This window comes from Triticum urartu, chromosome 4A, assembly GCF_056163025.1.
Source record: "Triticum urartu cultivar PI428250 chromosome 4A, HENAU_Tu73, whole genome shotgun sequence".
Taxonomy (NCBI): domain Eukaryota; kingdom Viridiplantae; phylum Streptophyta; class Magnoliopsida; order Poales; family Poaceae; genus Triticum; species Triticum urartu.
Window position 1 is genome coordinate 595,671,579 of NC_141876.1, and position 22,103 is coordinate 595,693,681.

At 47.7% G+C, this 22,103-nt stretch overlaps 1 protein-coding gene across 1 annotated transcript in view; it reads right to left on the reverse strand.

The window, feature by feature from the left end:
* LOC147977008 (cysteine-rich receptor-like protein kinase 45) overlaps positions 1 to 22,103 on the reverse strand; it is a 58,058-nt gene that overhangs the window by 35,057 nt on the left and 898 nt on the right. The window contains exons 2-4 of the mRNA XM_087521059.1: positions 22,050 to 22,072; positions 21,380 to 21,533; positions 21,017 to 21,272 (exon numbers count right to left, since the gene is read on the reverse strand). Of these exons, the coding sequence (XP_087377185.1) occupies positions 21,017 to 21,272; positions 21,380 to 21,533; positions 22,050 to 22,072 (433 nt within the window). The remainder of the gene's footprint in view (positions 1 to 21,016; positions 21,273 to 21,379; positions 21,534 to 22,049; positions 22,073 to 22,103) is intronic.

A 22,103-nucleotide genomic window follows, 5' to 3' on the forward strand; every position in this document is an offset into this window, starting at 1 on the left:
AGAAGCAAAGATATCATCGAGTTCAACATAATCATCACCAACATCGAAGTTCAGGACACGGACATGAGACACTAATTAAGAGCATGAACTAGTGCTGTTCCCTCTCAGGTAGAATAGCATAGAACATGTATAGCTCTCCTGATTCATCATACTGGAGCATGCAGATGAATCTGTCTCCTAATCTTGGGTTGCGCTTCTCCTTGCTGCCCCTAGTACTTCTCTGCGATCGTTAACAATTTTGCTCCAATCTTTCAATATTAAGCATTCTTCGCTTTCAGAAATCCTGAATGCACTCATGTGCAATGTAGGATATCTTGGCCGTAAGCTAACCATTGACATGTCACCTTTAGTCTCGATCCACTGAGGCACAACTGTCATCGGAAGTCCCTGTTGAAGAACATCGTATAGTAATTAATATACTAAGCAATGAAAGTTTAGCTTCAAAAATAATGTATGCAAAAGATGCACTAATTAAGGACAAATAGTTAAAATCTTACCATCTTTCGATTATAGATGTGACCGTAGTTCAATACGATCACCATTGGTCGCACGTTTTGAGTACTAACATTTCTAAGTTCAGGAAAAAAATTGTCTTGACAGTATTAAGATCCTCAAGCCATGAAACATAATGACTTATCTCCTCGCAGTTTAGTTGAGCCCCGGGGCAGTAGTAGGTCCTGTCTACCAAGCGCCGGACATGTTTGCTTGAACCGAAATAAGCTGACAATACAAATTAGTTGTCAACTATTTTTGAATAAACTGTATCAAAGACATAAACATATGCATGCATGGTTGAGAAAAACTCACATAATGGTAGAACTGGAGGCGTTTGCACATCGACCCAGATGTCTATATTACCTTCAATATCATCTTCCGGACGAATATCAAAGGTGACAACCATACCAGGCTCAAATGCATAAGCCTTGCATAGTGCTTGCCAAGTTTTGCATTCAAAATGGGTGTATGTGTCTCCATTATATAATTTGACGTTGAAAGTATACCCATGCTCCGTCTTCAAGTAAACTCTCTTTACCTCCATATCATCTATAGCACTAAAACCTATCTTATCCAAGACAAAAATTCTTGCATGGCAGGAGATGCGCTAGTAGAATAGTGAAAATTTAAAGTTATAAGTTGAAGCAAATGAAGCATAAGTTTTGCATTCAAATAATAATTGACAAAGTGACTTACTGTATCAACTTCGAATGTCTCATCCAGCTTGATGCTGAAGCGCCTACCATCAACAAGGAAATTTCTGTCGCACAGGCCGCGCTGGTTTTCACAGTGTTCGCACATAATGAAATCTTTTTTGTCGTCAGATGACATTTCCTATGTTCATATAGGTGAAACATTAAACACCTATTACTATCTAACATTAATTAATATCTAGCCAAATATATATTCATCTAACATTTGACATTAATATATCTAACTATATTCATCTCTAACAATTGACATTACTATATATTTAACTTTTCTATCTAATTCATCTAACACTCAACATTAATCTAACATTTATATAAACTCAAAATATATAAAAAATTAAATAAACAGAAAAACTCATTAACAAATAATATTTTAGTTAGATCATCCAATCTCAGATACCTAAATTTTCTTACTAAAAATAAACTAGTTATATTAATTATTGAACTAGTTCAAATCTCATATACCTAAATAAACTAGTTATATTAATTATTGAACTAGTTCAAATCTCACATACCTAAATAAACTAGTTCGACAATTTTCTTACTAAAAATAAACTAGTTATATTAATTATTGAACTAGTTCAAATCTCATATACCTAAATAAACTAGTTCGATAATTTTCTTACTAAAAATAAACTAGTTATATTAATTATTCAACTAGTTCAAATCTCTAGTTCGACAATTTTCTATCTAGCTAATTCATCTAACATTCGACATTAATCAAACATTCGATCATCTAATTAACTTTTCTAAAAAACAGAAAATAAGTAAAAGAAATATGTGTGTATGTGTGTGTGTGTAAGTGTGTGTGTGTGTAGTGTGTACGTATATATGCATGTGTGTGTATGTGTGTATGTGTGCGGCCCCGTACGCCGCCGCCCCGTACGTACGAGCGGGGGCCCCGGCGTACGGGACGGGGGCGGCGGCGTACGTATGGGCGGGGGCGCCGCCATACGGGCCGGGTGCGACGACGACGGACGGCGGCGCAGCGGGTATGTTGGAAATATGCCCTAGAGGCAATAATAAAAGCATTATTATTATATTTCCTTGTTCATGATAATTGTCTTTATTCATGCTATAATTGTGTTATCCGGAAATCGTAATACATGTGTGAATAATAGACACCAACATATCCCTAGTAAGCCTCTAGTTGACTAGCTCGTTGATCAATAGATAGTCATGGTTTCCTGACTATGGACATTGGATGTCATTGATAACGATATCACATCATTAGGAGAATGATGTGATGGACAAGACCCAATCCTAAACATAGCACAAGATCGTATAGTTCGTTTGCTAGAGTTTTCCAATGTCAAGTATCTTTTCCTTATACCATGAGATCGTGTAACTCCCAGATACCGTAGGAGTGCTTTGGGTGTACCAAACGTCACAACGTAACTGGGTGACTATAAAGGTATACTACGGTTATCTCCAAAAGTGTCTGTTGGGTTGACACGGATCAAGACTGGGATTTGTCACTCCGTATGACGGAGAGGTATCACTGGGTCCACTCGGTAATGCATCATCATAATGAGCTCAAAGTGACCAAGTGTCTGGTCACGGGATCATGCATTACGGTACGAGTAAAGTGACTTGCCGGTAACGAGATTGAACGAGGTATTGGGATACCGACGATCAGATCTTGGGCAAGTAACATACCGATTGACGAAGGGAATTGTATGCGGGATTGATTGAATCCTCGACATCGTGGTTCATCCGATGAGATCATCGAGGAGCATGTGGGAGCCAACATGGGTATCCAGATCCCGCTGTTGGTTATTGGCCGGAGAGTCGTCTCGGTCATGTCTACATGTCTCCCGAACCCGTAGGGTCTACACACTTAAGGTTCGGTGACGCTAGGGTTGTAGGGATATGTATATGCAGTAACCCGAATGTTGTTCAGAGTCCCGGATGAGATCCCGGACGTCACGAGGAGTTCCAGAATGGTCCGGAGGTAAAGAATTATATATAGGAAGTGCTATTTCGGCCATCGGGACAAGTTTCGGGGTCACCGGTATTGTACCGAGACCACCGGAAGGGTCCCGGGGTTCCACCGGGTGGGGCCACCTACCCCGGGGGCCACATGGGCTGTAGGGGGTGCGCCTTGGCCTATATGGGCCAAGGGCACCAGCCCCAAGAGGCCCATGCGCCTAGTGATAAAAGGGGATTCCTCCCTTGGCCGCCGCCCCCTAGGAGATTGGATCTCCTAGGGCCGGCGCCCCCCTAGGCTCCCTATATATAGTGGGGGGAAGGAGGGCCTCTCACCCCACGCCTTGGTGCCTCCCTCTCCCTCTCCAACACATCCTCTCCCTCCATAGAGCTTGGCGAAGCCCTGCCGGAGTACTGCAGCTCCATCACCACCACGCCGTCGTGCTGCTAGTGGTGCCATCTTCCTCAACCTCTCCTTCCCCCTTGCTGGATCAACAAGGAGGAGACGTTACGCTGACCGTACGTGTGTTGAACGCGGAGGTGCCGTCCGTTCGGCGCTAGGATCTCCGGTGATTTGGATCACGTCGAGTACGCCTTCCTCATCCCCGTTCTTTGAACGCTTCCGCGCGTGATCTACAAAGGTATGTAGATGAAATCCAATCACTCGTTGATAGATGAACTCCTAGATGGATCTTGGTGAAACCGTAGGAAATTTTTTGTTTTCTGCAACGTTCCCCAACAGTGGCATCATGAGCTAGGTCTATGCGTAGTTCTCTTGCACGAGTAGAACACAATTTGTTGTGGGCGTTGATGTTGTCAACTTTCTTGCCGCTACTAGTCTTATCTTGCTTCAATGGTATTGTGGGATGAAGCGGCCCGGACCAACCTTACACGTACGCTTACGTGAGACCGGTTCCACCGACTAACATGCACAAGTTGCATAAGGTGGCTGGCGGGTGTCTGTCTCTCCCGCTTTAGTTGGAGCGGATTCGATGAAAAGGGTCCTTATGAAGGGTAAATAGAAGTTGACAAATCACGTTGTGGCTTTCACGTAGGTAAGAAAACGTTCTTGCTAGAACCCTGTTTCAGCCACGTAAAACTTGCAACAACAATTAGAGGACGTCTAACTTGTTTTCGCAGCAAGTGTTCTATGATGTGATATGGCCAAAGTTGTGATGAATGATGAATGATATATATGTGATGTATGAGATGTTCATGCTATTGTAATAGGAATCACGACTTGCATGTCGATGAGTATGACAACCGGCAGGAGCCATAGGAGTTGTCTTTATTTTTGTATGACCTGCGTGTCATTGAGAAACGCCATGTAAATTACTTTACTTTATTGCTAAACGCAGTTAGCCGTAGTAGTAGAAGTAATAGTTGGCGAGCAACTTCATGGAGACACGATGATGGAGATCATGGTGTCATGCCGGTGACAAGATGATCATGGAGCCCCAAGATGGAGATCAAAGGAGCTATGTGATATTGGCCATATCATGTCACTATTATTATTTGATTACATGTGATGTTTATCATGTTTCTGCATCTTGTTTACTTAGAACGACGGTAGTAAATAAGATGATCCCTCATAATAATTTCAATAAAGTGTTCCCCCTAACTGTGCACCGTTGCGACAGTTCGTTGTTTCGAAGCACCACGTGATGATCGGGTGTTAGATTCCAACGTTCACATACAACGGGTGTAAGACAGATTTACACATGCAAACACTTAGGTTGACTTGACGAGCCTAGCATGTACAGACATGGCCTCGGAACACAGAAGACCGAAAGGTCGAGCATGAGTCGTATGGAAGATACGATCAACATGAAGATGTTCACCGATGTTGACTAGTCCGTCTCACGTGATGATCGGCATGGCCTAGTTAACTCGGATCATGTTATACTTAGATTACTAGAGGGATGTCTATCTAAGTGGGAGTTCATTGAATAATTTGATTAGATGAACTTAATTATCATGAACTTAGTCTAAAATTTTTACAATATGTCTTGTAGATCAAATGGCCAACGTAGTCCTCAACTTCAACGCGTTCCTAGAGAAAACCAAGCTGAAAGACGATGGCAGCAACTATACAGACTGGGTCCGGAACCTGAGGATCATCCTCATAGCTGCCAAGAAAGATTATGTCCTACAAGCACCGCTGGGTGACGCACCTGTTCTCCCTGCAGAACAAGACGTTATGAACGCTTGGCAGGCACGTACCGATGACTACTCCCTCATTCAGTGCGGCATGCTTTACAGCTTAGAGCCGGGGCTCCAAAAGCGTTTTGAGAGACACGGAGCATATGAGATGTTCGAAGAGCTGAAAATGGTTTTCCAAGCTCATGCCCGGGTCGAGAGATATGAAGTCTCCGACAAGTTCTTCAGCTGTAAGATGGAGGAAAACAGTTCTGTCAGTGAGCACATACTCACTATGTCTGGGTTGCATAACCGCTTGACTCAACTGGGAGTTAATCTCCCGGATGACGCGGTCATTGACAGAATCCTTCAGTCGCTTCCACCAAGCTACAAGAGCTTTGTGATGAACTTCAATATGCAGGGGATGGAAAAGACCATTCCTGAAGTATTTGCAATGCTGAAATCAGCAGAGGTAGAAGTCAAAAAGGAACATCAAGTGTTGATGGTGAATAAAACCACTAAGTTCAAGAAGGGCAAGGGTAAGAAAGCCTTCAAGAAGGACGGCAAGGGAGTTGCCGCGCTCGGCAAGCAAGCTGCCGGGGAGAAGCCAAAGAATGGACCCAAGCCCGAGACTGAGTGCTTTTATTGCAAGGGAAGTGGTCACTGGAAGCGGAACTGCCCCAAATACTTAGCGGACAAGAAGGTCGGCATCACGAAAGGTATATGTGATATACATGTAACTGATGTGTACCTTACCAGTACTCATAGTAGCTCCTGGGTATTTGATACCGGTGCGGTTGCTCACATTTGTAACTCAAAGCAGGAGCTGCGGAATAAGCGGAGACTGGCGAAGGACGAGGTGACGATGCGCGTCGGGAATGGTTCCAAGGTCGATGTGATCGCCGTCGGCACGCTACTCTACATTTACCTACGGGATTAGTTTTGAACCTCAATAATTGTTATTTAGTGCCAAGTTTGAGCATGAACATTGTATCAGGATCTTGTTTAATTCAAGATGGCTACTCATTTAAATACGAGAATAATGGTTGTTCTATTTATATGAGAGATATGTTTTATGGTCATGCTCCGGTGGTGAATGGTTTATTCTTAATGAATCTCGAGCGTAATGCTACACATGTTCATAGTGTGAGTACCAAAAGATGTAAGATTGATAATGATAGTCCCACATACTTGTGGCACTGCCGCCTTGGTCACATAGGTGTCAAACGCATGAAGAAGCTCCATGCAGATGGACTTTTAGAGTCTCTTGATTACGAATCATTTGACACGTGCGAACCATGCCTCATGGGTAAAATGACCAAGACTCCGTTCTCAGGAACAATGGAGCGAGCAACCAACTTACTGGAAATCATACATACTGATGTGTGCGGTCCAATGAGTGTTGAGGCTCGCGATGGCTATCGTTATGTTCTCACCCTCACTGATGACTTGAGTAGATATGGGTATGTCTACTTAATGAAACACAAGTCCGAGACCTTTGAAAAGTTCAAAGAATTTCAGAGTGAGGTTGAGAATCAACATGACAGGAAAATCAAGTTCCTGCGATCAGATCGTGGACGAGAATACTTGAGTCATGAGTTTGTCACACACTTAAGAAAATGTGGAATAGTTTCACAACTAATGCCGCCTGGAACACCTCAGCGTAATGGTGTGTCCGAACGTCGTAATCGCACTCTATTAGATATGGTGCGATCTATGATGTCTCTTACCGATTTACCGCTATCTTTTTGGGGCTATGCTTTAGAGACTGCCGCATTCACTTTAAATAGGGCTCCGTCGAAATCCGTTGAGATGACACCGTATGAATTATGGTTTGGGAAGAAACCTAAGCTGTCGTTTCTAAAAGTTTGGGGATGCGATGCTTATGTCAAGAAACTTCAACCTGAAAAGCTCGAACCCAAATCGGAAAAATGCGTCTTCATAGGATACCCTAAAGAAACTATTGGGTATACCTTCTACCTCAGATCCGAAGGCAAGATCTTTGTTGCCAAGAATGGATCCTTTCTAGAGAAAGAGTTTCTCTCGAAAGAAGTAAGTGGGAGGAAAGTAGAACTTGATGAAGTATTACCTCTTGAACCGGAAAATGGCACAACTCAAGAAAATGTTCCTGAGGTGCCTGCACCGACTAGAGAGGAAGTTAATGATGATAATCAAGATACTTCTGACCAAGCTCCTATTGAAATTCGAAGGTCCACAAGGACACGTTCCGCGCCAGAGTGGTACGGCAACCCTGTCTTGGAAATCATGTTGTTAGACAACGGTGAACCTTCGAACTATGAAGAAGCGATGGCGGGCCCGGATTCCGACAAATGGCTAGAAGCCATGAAATCCGAGATAGGATCCATGTATGAAAACAAAGTATGGACTTTGACTGACTTGCCCGTTGAGCGGCGAGCCATAGAAAATAAATGGATCTTTAAGAAGAAGACAGACGCGGATGGTAATGTGACCATCTATAAAGCTCGGCTTGTCGCTAAGGGTTATCGACAAGTTGAAGGGGTTGACTACGATGAGACTTTCTCACCGGTAGCGAAGCTGAAGTCCGTCCGAATCATGTTAGCAATTGCCGCATTCTATGATTATGAGATATGGCAAATGGACGTCAAAACGGCATTCCTTAATGGTTTCCTTAAGGAAGAATTGTATATGATGCAGCCGGAAGGTTTTGTCGATCCTAAGAATGCTGACAAGGTGTGCAAGCTCCAACGCTCGATTTATGGGCTGGTGCAAGCATCTCGGAGTTGGAACATTCGCTTTGATGAGATGATCAAAGCGTTTGGGTTTACACAGACTTATGGAGAAGCCTGTGTCTACAAGAAAGTGAGTGGGAGCTCTGTAGCATTTCTCATATTATATGTAGATGACATACTTTTGATGGGAAATGATATAGAACTCTTGGACAGCATTAAGGCCTACTTGAATAAGAGTTTTTCAATGAAGGACCTTGGAGAAGCTGCTTATATATTAGGCATCAAGATCTACAGAGATAGATCAAGACGCCTCATAGGTCTTTCACAAAGCACATACCTTGATAAGATAATGAAGAAGTTCAATATGGATCAGTCTAAGAAGGGGTTCTTGCCTGTGTTGCAAGGTGTGAAATTGAGCTCAGCTCAATGTCAGAAGATATAGAAGAGATGAGTGTCATCCCCTATGCCTCAGCCATAGGTTCTATTATGTATGCCATACTGTGTACCAGACCTGATGTAAACCTTGCCGTGAGTTTGGTAGAAAGGTACCAAAGTAATCCCGGCAAGGAACACTGGACAGCGGTCAAGAATATCCTGAAGTACCTGAAAAGGACTAAGGAAATGTTTCTCGTCTATGGAGGTGGCGAAGAGCTCGTCGTAAAAGGTTATGTCGACGCTAGCTTCGACACAGATCTGGATGACTCTAAGTCACAAACCGGATACGTGTATATTTTGAATGGTGGGGCAGTAAGCTGGTGCAGTTGCAAGCAGAGCGTCGTGGCGGGATCTACATGTGAAGCGGAGTACATGGCAGCCTCGGAGGCAGCACATGAAGCAATTTGGGTGAAGGAGTTCATCACCGACCTAGGAGTCATACCCAATGCGTCGGGGCCGATCAAGCTCTTCTGTGACAACAATGGAGCTATTGCTCTTGCCAAGGAGCCTAGGTTTCACAAGAAGACAAGGCACATCAAGCGTCGCTTCAACTCCATTCGTGAAAATGTTCAAGATGGAGACATAGATATTTGTAAAGTACATACGGACCTGAATGTAGCAGATCCGTTGACTAAACCTCTCCCTAGAGCAAAACATGATCAACACCAGAATTCCATGGGTGTTCGATTCATCACAATGTAACTAGATTATTGACTCTAGTGCAAGTGGGAGACTGTTGGAAATATGCCCTAGAGGCAATAATAAAAGCATTATTATTATATTTCCTTGTTCATGATAATTGTCTTTATTCATGCTATAATTGTGTTATCCGGAAATCGTAATACATGTGTGAATAATAGACACCAACATGTCCCTAGTAAGCCTCTACTTGACTAGCTCGTTGATCAACAGATAGTCATGGTTTCCTGACTATGGACATTGGATGTCATTGATAACGAGATCACATCATTAGGAGAATGATGTGATGGACAAGACCGAATCCTAAACATAGCACAAGATCATATAGTTCGTTTGCTAGAGTTTTCCAATGTCAAGTATCTTTTCCTTAGACCATGAGATCGTGTAACTCCCGGATACCGTAGGAGTGCTTTGGGTGTACCAAACGTCACAACGTAACTGGGTGGCTATAAAGTATACTACGGGTATCTCCGAAAGTGTCTGTTGGGTTGACACGGATCAAGACTGGGATTTGTCACTCCGTATGACGGAGAGGTATCACTGGGCCCACTCGGTAATGCATCATCATAATGAGCTCAAAGTGACCAAGTGTCTGGTCACGGGATCATGCATTACGGTACGAGTAAAGTGACTTGCCGGTAACGAGATTGAACGAGGTATTGGGATACCGACGATCAGATCTCGGGCAAGTAACATACCGATTGACGAAGGGAATTGTATGCGGGATTGATTGAATCCTCAACATCGTGGTTCATCCGATGAGATCATCGAGGAGCATGTGGGAGCCAACATGGGTATCCAGATCCCGCTGTTGGTTATTGGTCGGAGAGTCGTCTCGGTCATGTCTACATGTCTCCCGAACCCGTAGGGTCTACACACTTAAGGTTCGGTGACGCTAGGGTTGTAGGATATGTATATGCAGTAACCCGAATGTTGTTCGGAGTCCCGGATGAGATCCCGGACGTCACGAGGAGTTCCGGAATGGTCCGGAGGTAAATAATTATATATAGGAAGTGCTATTTCGGCCATCGGGACAAGTTTCGGGGTCACCGGTATTGTACCGGGACCACTGGAAGGGTCCCGGGGGTCCACCGGGTGGGGCCACCTGCCCCGGGGGCCACATGGGCTGTAGGGGGTGCGCCTTGGCCTATATGGGCCAAGGGCACCAGCCCCAAGAGGCCCATGCGCCTAGGGATAAAAGGGGGAAGAGTCCCAAAAGGGGAAGGCACCTCCTAGGTGCCTTGGGGAGGAGGGATTCCTCCCTTGGCCGCCGCCCCCCTAGGAGATTGGATCTCCTAGGGCCGGCGCCCCCCCCCTAGGCTCCCTATATATAGTGGGGGGAAGGAGGGCCTCTCACCCCACACCTTGGTGCCTCCCTCTCCCTCTCCAACACATCCTCTTCCTCCATAGAGCTTGGCGAAGCCCTGCCGGAGTACTGCAGCTCCATCACCACCACGCCGTCGTGCTGCTGCTGGTGCCATCTTCCTCAACCTCTCCTTCCCCCTTGCTGGATCAACAAGGAGGAGACGTTACGCTGACCGTACGTGTGTTGAACGCGGAGGTGCCGTCCGTTCGGCGCTAGGATCTCCGGTGATTTGGATCACGTCGAGTACGCCTTCCTCATCCCCGTTCTTTGAACGCTTCCGCGCGTGATCTACAAAGGTATGTAGATGCAATCCAATCACTCGTTGATAGATGAACTCCTAGATGGATCTTGGTGAAACCGTAGGAAAATTTTTGTTTTCTGCAACGTTCCCCAACAGGGTATACGCGAGAGCGAGAGACGTACGGGACCGCGCGGGACGACGACGAACGGCGGCGCACGGCGTTCGGGGCGGCGGCACGAGACGGCGACGACGATGGGCAGCGGTGGGGACAGCGACGACGACGACGGACGACGGGCGGCGAGGACGGGTTCGAGCGGCGCGCGAGAGGTTGGAGACGAAAGAAGTGGGAGATCTAACTGAATTTTTGTAAGTGTTGTATATATAGGAGAGGCCTTTAGTACCAGTTGGAGCCACCAACCGGTACTAAAGGTCAACTTTGGCCAGGCCAAGAGGCGGGAAGAGCAGGCCTTTAGTACCGGTTGGTGGTTCCAACCGGTACTAAAGGGTGGTCTTTAGTACCGGTTGGAGCCACCAACCGGTACTAAAGGCCTCGCGCTGCCACCCCAAAGTTTAGTCCCACCTCGCCGGGCGAAGGGCAGCCGCACTGGTTTATAAACCCAGCCGCCGCTACCTCTTCGAACTCCTCTATATAGCAGGCTTCTGGGCCTAATTAATTAGGGCGCGCTGCCCTGTGAGCCTGCTGGCCCTTCTGGGCCTGCATTTGCACACCCTAGGTCTGGCAAGCCCACTGGGCAGCGCGCCAACAAATTTTTTATATAGTTTTTTCTTTTCTGCATTATTTATTTTCTTCTATTTATTTTTGAGTAGTTTTTTATATAGTTTTTCTTTTCTGCATTATTTATTTTCTTCTATTTATTTTTAAGTAATTTTTTTGTATAGTTTTTTTATTTTCTGCATTATTTCTTTTCTTCTATTTATTTTCTTCTAGAAATTGAATGTTGCATACTGAACAATTAGGTAAATGACCGAAAAACAACAAATGATGTCAGAACATGTTGGAAATTGATGACGTCGCTTTGAATGTTGCATACTGAACACAAAAGAAGTCTGGAGTTCAAATAAGTTTAAAAAACATTGAAGTGGCCGTGTAACAGATGAGTTCTCGTCCGAAACCCTGATACTCCGAAAGAGTATGTCCAGTTTGTACACGAAGTGCGTCCAGTTTTTGCCGTGACCCTCTCTACTCTTTCGCGCATGCTATGCGGGTGATATGATGATACCATGCCAAGTTTCAACATTTTCAGGATTCATTTTGTAGTGATTTTCAATTTCACGGTTATTTAGCTCTCTAAACAATTAGGTAAATGACCGAAAAACAACAAATGATGTCAGAACATGTTGGAAATTGATGACGTCGCTTTGAATGCTGCATACTGAACACAAAAGAAGTCCGGAGTTCAAATAAGTTTAAAAAACATTGAAGTGGCCGTGTAACAGATGAGTTCTCGTCCGAAACCCTGATACTCCGAAAGAGTATGTCCAGTTTGTACACGAAGAGCGTCCAGTTTTTGCCGTGACCCTCTCTACTCTTTCGCGCATGCTATGCGGGTGATATGATGATACCATGCCAAGTTTCAACATTTTCAGGATTCATTTTGTAGTGATTTTCAATTTCACGGTCATTTAGCTCTCTAAACAATTAGGTAAATGACCGAAAAACAACAAATGATGTCAGAACATGTTGGAAAATGATGACGTCGCTTTGAATGCTGCATACTAAACACAAAAGAAGTCCGAAGTTCAAATAATTTTAAAAAACATTGAAGTGGCCATGTAACAGATGAGTTCTCGTCCGAAACCCTGATACTCTGAAAGAGTTTGTCCAGTTTGTACACGAAGTGCGTCCAGTTTTTGCCGTGACCCTCTCTAATCTTTCGCGCATGCTATGCGGGTGATATGATGATACCATGCCAAGTTTCAACATTTTCAGGATTCATTTTGTAGTGATTTTCAATTTCACGGTCATTTAGCTCTCTAAACAATTAGGTAAATGACCGAAAAACAACAAATGATGTCAGAACATGTTGGAAATTGATGACGTCGCTTTGAATGCTGCATACTAAACACAAAAGAAGTCCAGAGTTCAAATAAGTTTTAAAAACATTGAAGTGGCCATGTAACAGATGAGTTCTCGTCCGAAACCCTGATACTCTGAAAGAGTTTGTCCAGTTTGTACACGAAGTGCGTCCAGTTTTTGCCGTGACCCTCTCTACTCTTTGGCGCATGCTATGCGGGTGATATGATGATACCATGCCAAGTTTCAACATTTTCAGGATTCATTTTGTAGTGATTTTCAATTTCACGGTCATTTAGCTCTCTAAACAATTAGGTAAATGACCGAAAAACAACAAATGATGTCAGAACATGTTGGAAATTGATGACGTCGCTTTGAATGCTGCATACTAAACACAAAATAAGTCCGGAGTTCAAATAATTTTAAAAAACATTGAAGTGGCCATGTAACAGATGAGTTCTCGTCCGAAACCCTGATACTCTGAAAGAGTTTGACCAGTTTGTACACGAAGTGCGTCCAGTTTTTGCCGTGACCCTCTCTACTCTTTCGCGCATGCTATGCGGGTGATATGATGATACCATGCCAAGTTTCAACATTTTCAGGATTCATTTTGTAGTGATTTTCAATTTCACGGTCATTTAGCTCTCTAAACAATTAGGTAAATGACCGAAAAACAACAAATGATGTCAGAACATGTTGGAAATTGATGACGTCGCTTTGAATGCTGCATACTAAACACAAAAGAAGTCCGGAGTTCAAATAAGTTTAAAAAACATTGAAGTGGCCGTGTAACAGATGAGTTCTCGTCCGAAACCCTGATACTCTGAAAGAGTTTGTCCAGTTTTTACACGAAGTGCGTCCAGTTTTTGCCGTGACCCTCTCTACTCTTTCGCGCATGCTATGCGGGTGATATGATGATACCATGCCAAGTTTCAACATTTTCAGGATTCATTTTGTAGTGCTTTTCAATTTCACGGTCATTTAGCTCTCTAAACAATTAGGTAAATGACCGAAAAACAACAAATGATGTCAGAACATGTTGGAAATTGATGACGTCGCTTTGAATGCTGCATACTAAACACAAAAGAAGTCCGGAGTTCAAATAAGTTTAAAAAACATTGAAGTGGCCGTGTAACAGATGAGCTCTCGTCCGAAACCCTGATACTCTGAAAGAGTTTGTCCAGTTTGTACACGAAGTGCGTACAGTTTTTGCCGTGACCCTCTCTACTCTTTCGCGCATGCTATGCGGGTGATATGATGATACGATGCCAAGTTTCAACATTTTCAGGATTCATTTTGTAGTGATTTTCAATTTCACGGTCATTTAGCTCTCTAAACAATTAGGTAAATGACCGAAAAACAACAAATGATGTCAGAACATGTTGGAAATTGATGACGTCGCTTTGAATGCTGCATACTAAACACAAAAGAAGTCCGGAGTTCAAATAAGTTATTAAAAATAAAAAAAGAGGTGCAATGCTGGTTAATTTGCTTCAAGCCATTCGGAATAGTGTAGACTGCACTGCACATAGCTCAGTGCAATCTATGCTATTCCGCAAGGCTTGAAGCTAATCAACATGTAGGTGAGCATTGCAACTCTTCGTCATTGTCTATGCACTCACGGCTTATAAACCGCTCATACTGCCTCTCTCTTGGCGAGGTGGGACTAAAAATCAGCTTACAAAGAAACTCTAGTACCGGTTCATGGCATGAACCGGTACTAAAGGTCTTCGTGGGGGCCCCAGGCTGACCATAGCCTGACACAGCCTCATTAGTACCGGTTCGTGGCATGAACCGGTACTAAAGGTTACCCACGAACCGGTACTAATGATGCCCGCCCGCCTAGCCGTTGGAACCGGCACTAATGGTCACATTAGTGCCGGCTCAAATTCAAACCGGCACTAATGTGCTTCACATTTGACCCTTTTTCTACTGGTGTATGGTGTAGGCTGCCGCTCGGCGTTGTACTTGCCGTGCTGAGGTCTCATCAGTCGGCAGCTCTTTGCTCACCAGGAATTTGAGGATGGGCTGGGCCCATGAGGGTGTTGCTATTTCTTCGACTGCCAGAACTGCAACTTGGACGAGGGCGTATTTGAGCTTGTCGCCTTTAGGGGAAGTGAGGACGACGCTGGCTCCCAAGCCGGTGCGCATCTTGGAGCCGTCGAAATGCATCCGCCAATGGGTGGAGTCGGGCGCTAGAGGTAGGTACTGGGTCTCGGCCCAGTCGACGAGAAAGTCGGCCAATGCTTGTGACTTGATGGCAGTGCGGGGCTAGTAGTGGATGGTGTAGGGAGCCAGCTCTATGGCCCACTTGGCCACTCGGCCAGAAGCATCTCGGCTTCCGATGATCTCGGCAAGTGGGGTCGTGCAGACCACAGTGATTGGATGCTCTTGAAAGTAAGGCTTCAATTTCTTGGCGGTAAAGTGCACGCCATAGCACATCTCTGGTAGTGAGGGTAGTTCTGCTTGGAGGCTGACAGTACTTCGCTTAGGTAATATACCAGTCTCTGGATAGGTAGTGCCTTGCCTTCCTCCTTGCGTTCCACTACAATGACCGTGCTGACTACCCGGCTGGTGGCGGCGATGTATAGGAGCATAGGTTCCTTAGGAGTCGGAGCCGCCAGAACGAGTGGAGTAGTCAGCATCTTCTTCAGCTGGAGAAAAGCTTCGTCCGCCTTGTGGTTCCACTCGAAAAAGGTGGTCTTCTTCATGAGTTGGTATAAGGGGAGAGCTTTCTCGCCCAACCGACTGATGAATCGGCTGATGGATGCCAGGCAGCCGGTGAACTTTTGCACGTCCAGCAGTCGGCTGGGTACCTCCATCCTCTCAATGGCCTTGATCTTTACAGGGTTGCATTCTATGCCGCGTTCAGAGACCAGGAAGCCAAGGAGCTGGCCGGCTGGTACTCCGAAGACGCACTTCTCGGGGTTGAGCTTGATCTGGAATCGGCGCAGGTTCTCAAAAGTCTCCTTGAGGTCTTCCAGCAGTGTTCCACGCTTTTCCGTCTTCACCACCACATCGTCCACGTAGACGTGGGCGTTTCTCCCGAGTTGCTTGAGGAGGCACTTTTGCATGCAACGCTGAAAGGTGGCGCCGGCATTCCTCAAGCCAAATGTCATGGTGAGGTAGCAGAAGGCTCCAAATGGCGTGATGAAGGCGGTCTTCAGTCTGTCAGCCGGGTTCAGCTTGATCTGGTGATATCCTGAGTATGCATCCAAAAAGCTCAACAGCTCGCATTCGGCGGTGGAGTCTATCACCTGATCAATTCTTGGTAGAGCAAACGGGTCCTTGGGGCAGGCCTTGTTGAGACTCGTGTAGTCAATACACATTCGCCACTACTTGTTCTTCTTCAGTACCAGGACCGGATTGGCTAGCCACTCTGGAAATAATACTTCCATAATGAAGCCGGCTGCTAGGAGTCGGGCTATCTCTTCTCCGGCGACTCTTCTCTTCTCTTCTGATAGGCGGCGCAGGGGCTGCCTGACCGGCTTTGCATCAGATCAGACATGTAACTTGTGCTCGGCGAATTCCGTCGGTACACCTGGCATGACTTTGGGGGACCATGCGAAGATGTCCCGATTCTCACGGAGGAAATCGACGAGCTCGCCTTCCTATTTGCTGTCGAGGTTTGCGCCTACGACTGCGTACCTCTCTGGGTGCTCCGGATCCAAGGGTATCTTCTTTGTCTCCTTGGCCGGCTTGAACGAACCCTCAGCCTCCGACTCCTTTGGGTTGGGCGACACCTCTGGCTGCTTGCCGGCCATCGCCACAACCTGCTCAAGGAGCCGCTTCTCGGCTGCGATCACCAAGGACTCGGCTAGCCGACTGCTCTCAGCCGCACAGGCAGACGACTTCCGGTAGTCGTCGGCTACAGTCAGAATTCTCCTGGAACTGGGCATCTTCATTTTGAGGTAGGCGTAGTGGGGGACCGCCATGAACTTGGCTAGGGCAGGTCGGCCAAGTAGTGCATGGTATGGGCTCTCGAGGTCCACCACCTCAAACCAAACTGACTCTCAGCGAAAGTGATCTTTGTCTCCAAAGAGGACGTCCATCAGGATCTTGCCGATTAGTGAGCAGGAAAGCCCAGGAACAATGCCGTGGAACACAGTCCGGCTGTTCTGAAGCTGTCTTTGCTTGATTTCTAATTTCTCCATGGTGTCTTTGTACAGGATATTGATGTTGCTGCCTCCGTCTACCAGAACTCGCGAGATACGAGCGGCTCGTCTATCCGTGGCAAAGGTGGCATCCAAGACCAAGGCATAGGAGCCCGGACTCGGCATCACCTCCGGGTGATCAGCCCTGCTCCAGCTGATAAGCTTCTCGGACCAGTGCATGAACTCTGGTGTCTCTGATGCTACTGCATTCACCTCTTGTCGCTGCAGCCGCCTGCTGCGTTGATCGTCAGCCATACTGGTAAACACCACGTAGGCTCCGTGCTCTTTGGAGTATTCGTCTTGTATCGCGCCGACTGGCCTGATAGCCGGCTGCTGGGGCGGAGGCGGCGGCGGCTGCCCAGCAGGCGAGGGAGGTAGGAGGTCGTCTCCTTTGGCGATCCTGGTGAGCGAGTGGCACTTCCGGGTGGTGTGATTCGACAGCTTCGCGCCGCTATGGAACTTGCAAGGACCATCCAGGGTTTGCTCGTATGAGAAGGCCGGTAACCAGTTGGGCTTGCCACCTTTCTGTCGCTTGGGTGAAGGCTGCCCATCCGACTGCTGGGCTTCGACTGTCGCAACCTGCCGGCTGCTAGAAGCCGGCTGCGGGGCCTTGCGCTTGTGGTCGCTCTGCTGTTGCCGCCGACTGGCATCTCATGCCGGAGTTCTTGGAGCTTGAGGGGCCACTTTGCCAGTTGCGCTAACTTGAATCTCCGCCTTCATGGAGGAGTCGGCCGTGGCGTACTTATCTGCTATGATCAGCAGCTCGTCGAGGGTTTCTGGCTCGTCCCAGAGGAGCTTGTGCTTGAGGAGGGTGCCTTCTCTGCACCCGGCGGTGAAGTACTCGATAGCCTGCACCTCATGCACGCCCTCGCAGGAGTTCCGAAGCTCGGCCCAACGCGTGAGGTAATCACGAGTCGACTCGTCGGGACCTTGCATGCACAAGGAGAGCTGACGAGGCTTGGAAGGACGCTTGTATGTGCTGGTGAAGTTGCGGACGAATGCTTCGGTGAAGTCGACCCAGCTGTTGATGCTGCGGGGCTTCAGGCTGTTCATCCATGTCCGGGCCGTGCCCTGGAGCATGAGCGGAACGTATTTTACGGCGACACGCTTGTTGCCGTTCGCTATGCTGACAGCCGTGGAGTAGTCGACTAGCCAGTCTTCCGGCTTCATGGAGCCGGTGTACTTGGGCGTGTCTCTTGGGAGCGTGAACCCTTTGGGAAAGGGCTCGTCTCGAATGCGGGGCCCGAAACAAGGCGGACCCAACTCGTCTTCTTCTTCCAGCGCCAGGGATCGGTGAAGCCGGTCGATCCGGTGGCGGGCGTCGTTTTCCCCGACTCCCTCTCGGCGGCCAAGGCGGTCGCCAAGAGTCGGATGATCAACAGGCGGCGGGGAGACTCGCCTTTCCCTGCGAGGAGGAGGAGGCGGACAGTCGTCCCGCCATTCTACTGCTCTCGGGCGGCCATCTCGGTCGCGCTCTATGGTAATGCGAGTCCAACTGTGGCTGACAGTCGGATCCTTGTCTCTTCTTCCTCGGGCACCGCCAATCGGCGTCCGAGACATCGCGCCTTGATCTCGGCGAAGGTCGTCGTTTTGCCGCTGTGGCGCCTCCATGCGACAGCCGGCCTCGTTCTGCGCGGCAGCCGCGTCGAGGAGCCGCTGGACTCGCTCCATCATCAGGCGGCGCTCTTCGCCCTCGAAATTGTCCAGCTCGTCCGCCACCGCCTGGGCGGCTCGAATGTTCTCTGCAGGCGTGGCGTACACAGGGCGACTTGCCCCGAACAGGTTGGCGATGGCTACGCCGCGCTGCTGGACCGCGCCGAGGCGGCTGGGCCCAACTGGGGCTGGCGAGCCGCCAACAGCGCGATCCATCTCCCGCTGGTAGGCTTCTGACAAGCGTCTCATGCTAGCCGGCTTCTCCGCGCCTTCGACGAGCTGAAGGCGGCGCGCCTCCAACGTCTCCGCGTCAGTGTCTTCCGGAATGGGCGCAGACAGGTCTTGTAGCGCCGCGCCAAGTGGGTCATGCGCTCCTCCACCGGGAGGCTCGTCATGACTAATGACGAGCACCTCGGTGACGGTGCTTCCGCCGCTCTCCGCACGAGGGAGAGGCTCGTCGTAGACCACCACATTAGTGGGGAACGCGTCGAGCGACGCGGTGTCGGAGTCGACCAGCTTTGGGTCGGTGGAACCTACAGACTCCAAGTCCACGGCAGGCTCGCCGGCGACGTGGAGTTGATCGAGGAGGCCCGCGAGGAGGCTCTCAGAGCCGCCCGTGCCTGCGTCGGATGCAGGTTCGTCGGAGATGCGAACCTCGCCGACAAGTTCGGCGAGGCGGCTAGCTGCGCAGGGGATCTCAACGCCGTGCAGCGCGTCGGCGCAAACTCCGTCTGGCGTGCCTGGCTGGCTGCGCTCGCCAGGGAGGAAAAGGGTTCCCATCCAGAACAGGTCTCCGGACGGCGGTGCACCAGGCCCCACGGTGGGCGCCAAATGTCGGGGGTTGGTGCGACATATGCCAAAGGATGGCTTATCATGGTGGGGGCGAGTAGAACGTCGCCGGTGCCGGGAAACGGGATGAGGCGTAGACATGCACGCCGGCGAATCTTACCCAGCTTCAGGGCTCTCCGGGGAGATAATACCCCTACTGCTGCTCTATGGGGTCTCCGCATGATCACTATGGCAAAGTGTTTACACGATTGCTCCTTGAGCTGTTTCCTGGAGGTAGGAGAGGGCAAGGCTAGCTCTCTCCCTCCTATATGATTTGGTCTAAAGCTAATGGATTCCAACCCTTTGCATGGGTGCCCTGGAGGTTTATATAGGCCTACCCCCAGGGGTACAATGGTAATCCGGCTGGGCGCGGGCCCAGCCGTCAGTGCCTCTGGCCTCCGTCTTCTCCGCCGACTGCTGGGGCCCGCCGACTGGCCAGGTACGGAGCCGACAGGCCGCGTCCGCCACGGGCGGGTCTTGCCGGCTGCTGATTACTGTAGCCGTGCTTCTGATGACGCGGGCTTGGTCATGGAGTCGTGGCAACAGCCCCGCCGCCTGGCGGGCGATCACTATTGCCACTCTCCGTCACATCTGATTAATGGCGCGTGGGCCCTGAGGGAGGGTTTGGCCGACTCTCGGGGGCCGACTGGTGGCGCACTTGCCGTCTCATGGGGTCCCACTGGCTGGTGGGACCCGCCGCCCCAGGGTCGTACAGACAAGCCGTCGTGGGCACAGGATTCGGTCCTTCGGCACTGATGTCAGAGCCGACATGGCAACAGTGCCACGCCGCAGGGAGATCTCCCCGGGTACGGCGTGTTGTGGCCATGCCTGCCCTTGATAAGGGGCGGGAGCGGGCTTTACTGTAGCCACTCCCCGGTCCTGTCCCTCCCGATAAGGATATGGGGTTTGTTGGAGTCGTGGTCCGACTCCCCAAGGTCGGCTTCTTGGGAAGTCGGCAGTCAGGAGTCGGCTTATCCTGAAGTCGTTCCTGAGACTCGGCCGCGAGTGGCTAGTCGGTTGCCTTGCCGCCGACTTCTCTAAAGGCGGCACTGTGTCCTGGGATCTTGAGGGGCGTAGCCTGCCCCGATGTCTTGAAAGGTTCTGGGGCTCGGGTTAGCCTACCCGTGGCCCATTACTCCGACAGTGGTTTTTGCAAAAGAATTACGCTAGACGTGGGCTGTCTACAGCGAATCTATATCCTAGTGTTTTCCGCAAACCTAGCCCTCGAAGTGGTGATTTTATGTAATTTACTCCATCCGGCAGAAACCACTTTATGTGGTTTTCAGTAGTTTCACTGGATATTTTCTCGATTGCAATTGTAAGGCTCCTGAATTAGTTTTGGGATTAATATAACGCGACCTTGAATATCTAGCCATGCAATCAAATTCAATTTCGATCAACCCCTAAACCAATGGTGGCGCTATGTGTAAGCTGTGAGTTCAGCTGACCCCACAGCTTTTTACAAACCCACTTCAGTTTATAGACTTTTACGCATTAGTCCTTGGGTTGTAAGGCAAATGACCCCATAGATATTTGGTGCTCACATTAACTTCCAAAATTTAAGGCCAATGATTATTTTTCAGTCAGTAAAAATGAGGATATGATGTTGCAAGTATTATACCTTTAATATAATTCTGAAGGTCTCCATTAGGAACATACTCAAAGCAGAATAACCTTTGTGTTTCCTGTGCTATCACATGTGTTCCATTCACTTCCATCAGTTCACCGTGTGCAAGTGCACAATAGCCTAGAAGTCTGACTACATTACTATGATGTGCCTTTTTCAAACATACAATCTCGTCCACGAATGCATTATTAGATAAATCCTGCAATGTAGAGAGCTTCTTCACCGCAACTTTTCCTTTTGGAAGAATTCCCTGTTTTCACTCACCGTACATGTTAGCATTGACATGAACATTTCACTTCAATGGGGTAACATATGAAAAATTGTGATTTGAGAGATGATCAGAAACAAAGTATATACCAGGTAAACAGCTCCAAACCCACCACGCTCGATCATTCGAGAAAAATTTCTTGTAACTGATTTTAAAAGTGCATATGATAGCTTTGTTGGCTCTGCACTTGCATCACTTAACATGCTCTCCAGGGCCTTCAGTTCATTTGCTTGATCACGCATTTCTGCCATAGAAAACCCTCCTTAATAATAAGTACCATGGTAATAGTATTTCTCCTCATGAACTTCTAAATCATGTTATTTCGCCACTAAAAGAAGAAATTTCTATTATCAACCTAAAATGAAAATGTTACAACACCTAATGGATTCCATACCAATATATGGTCCCAAGTGCGCATCTGTTTATTTACTTTACCCTTTTCTACCATCCGTGTTTGCAAAGCTAATTACAGTGACCATAACAATTCAGTGCATATTCTAAAAGCATGGATTTTTACCATTTCTAAAAACAGAAGTTTTAGATGAACTGCACTAATTCGTGCGAGCTTTTGCACATTGTTGTACATAGGTACACTACACCAGAAAAGGTTTTGTGGATCATGGAGAAGTAAATGATAATAATGTTCCCTAGTGACTTAATTATCCTTTCCTTTTGCCGAACTAGTATTTTCCTTCCTGTGAAAGTGTAATCCGTAACTACTAGCGTACAATAGATAATTTTTTTCCGAATAACACTAACCTGAAGAAGACCATGCCGTGATGCTGCTCTCAGAAGACAGGATGAATTATCCGT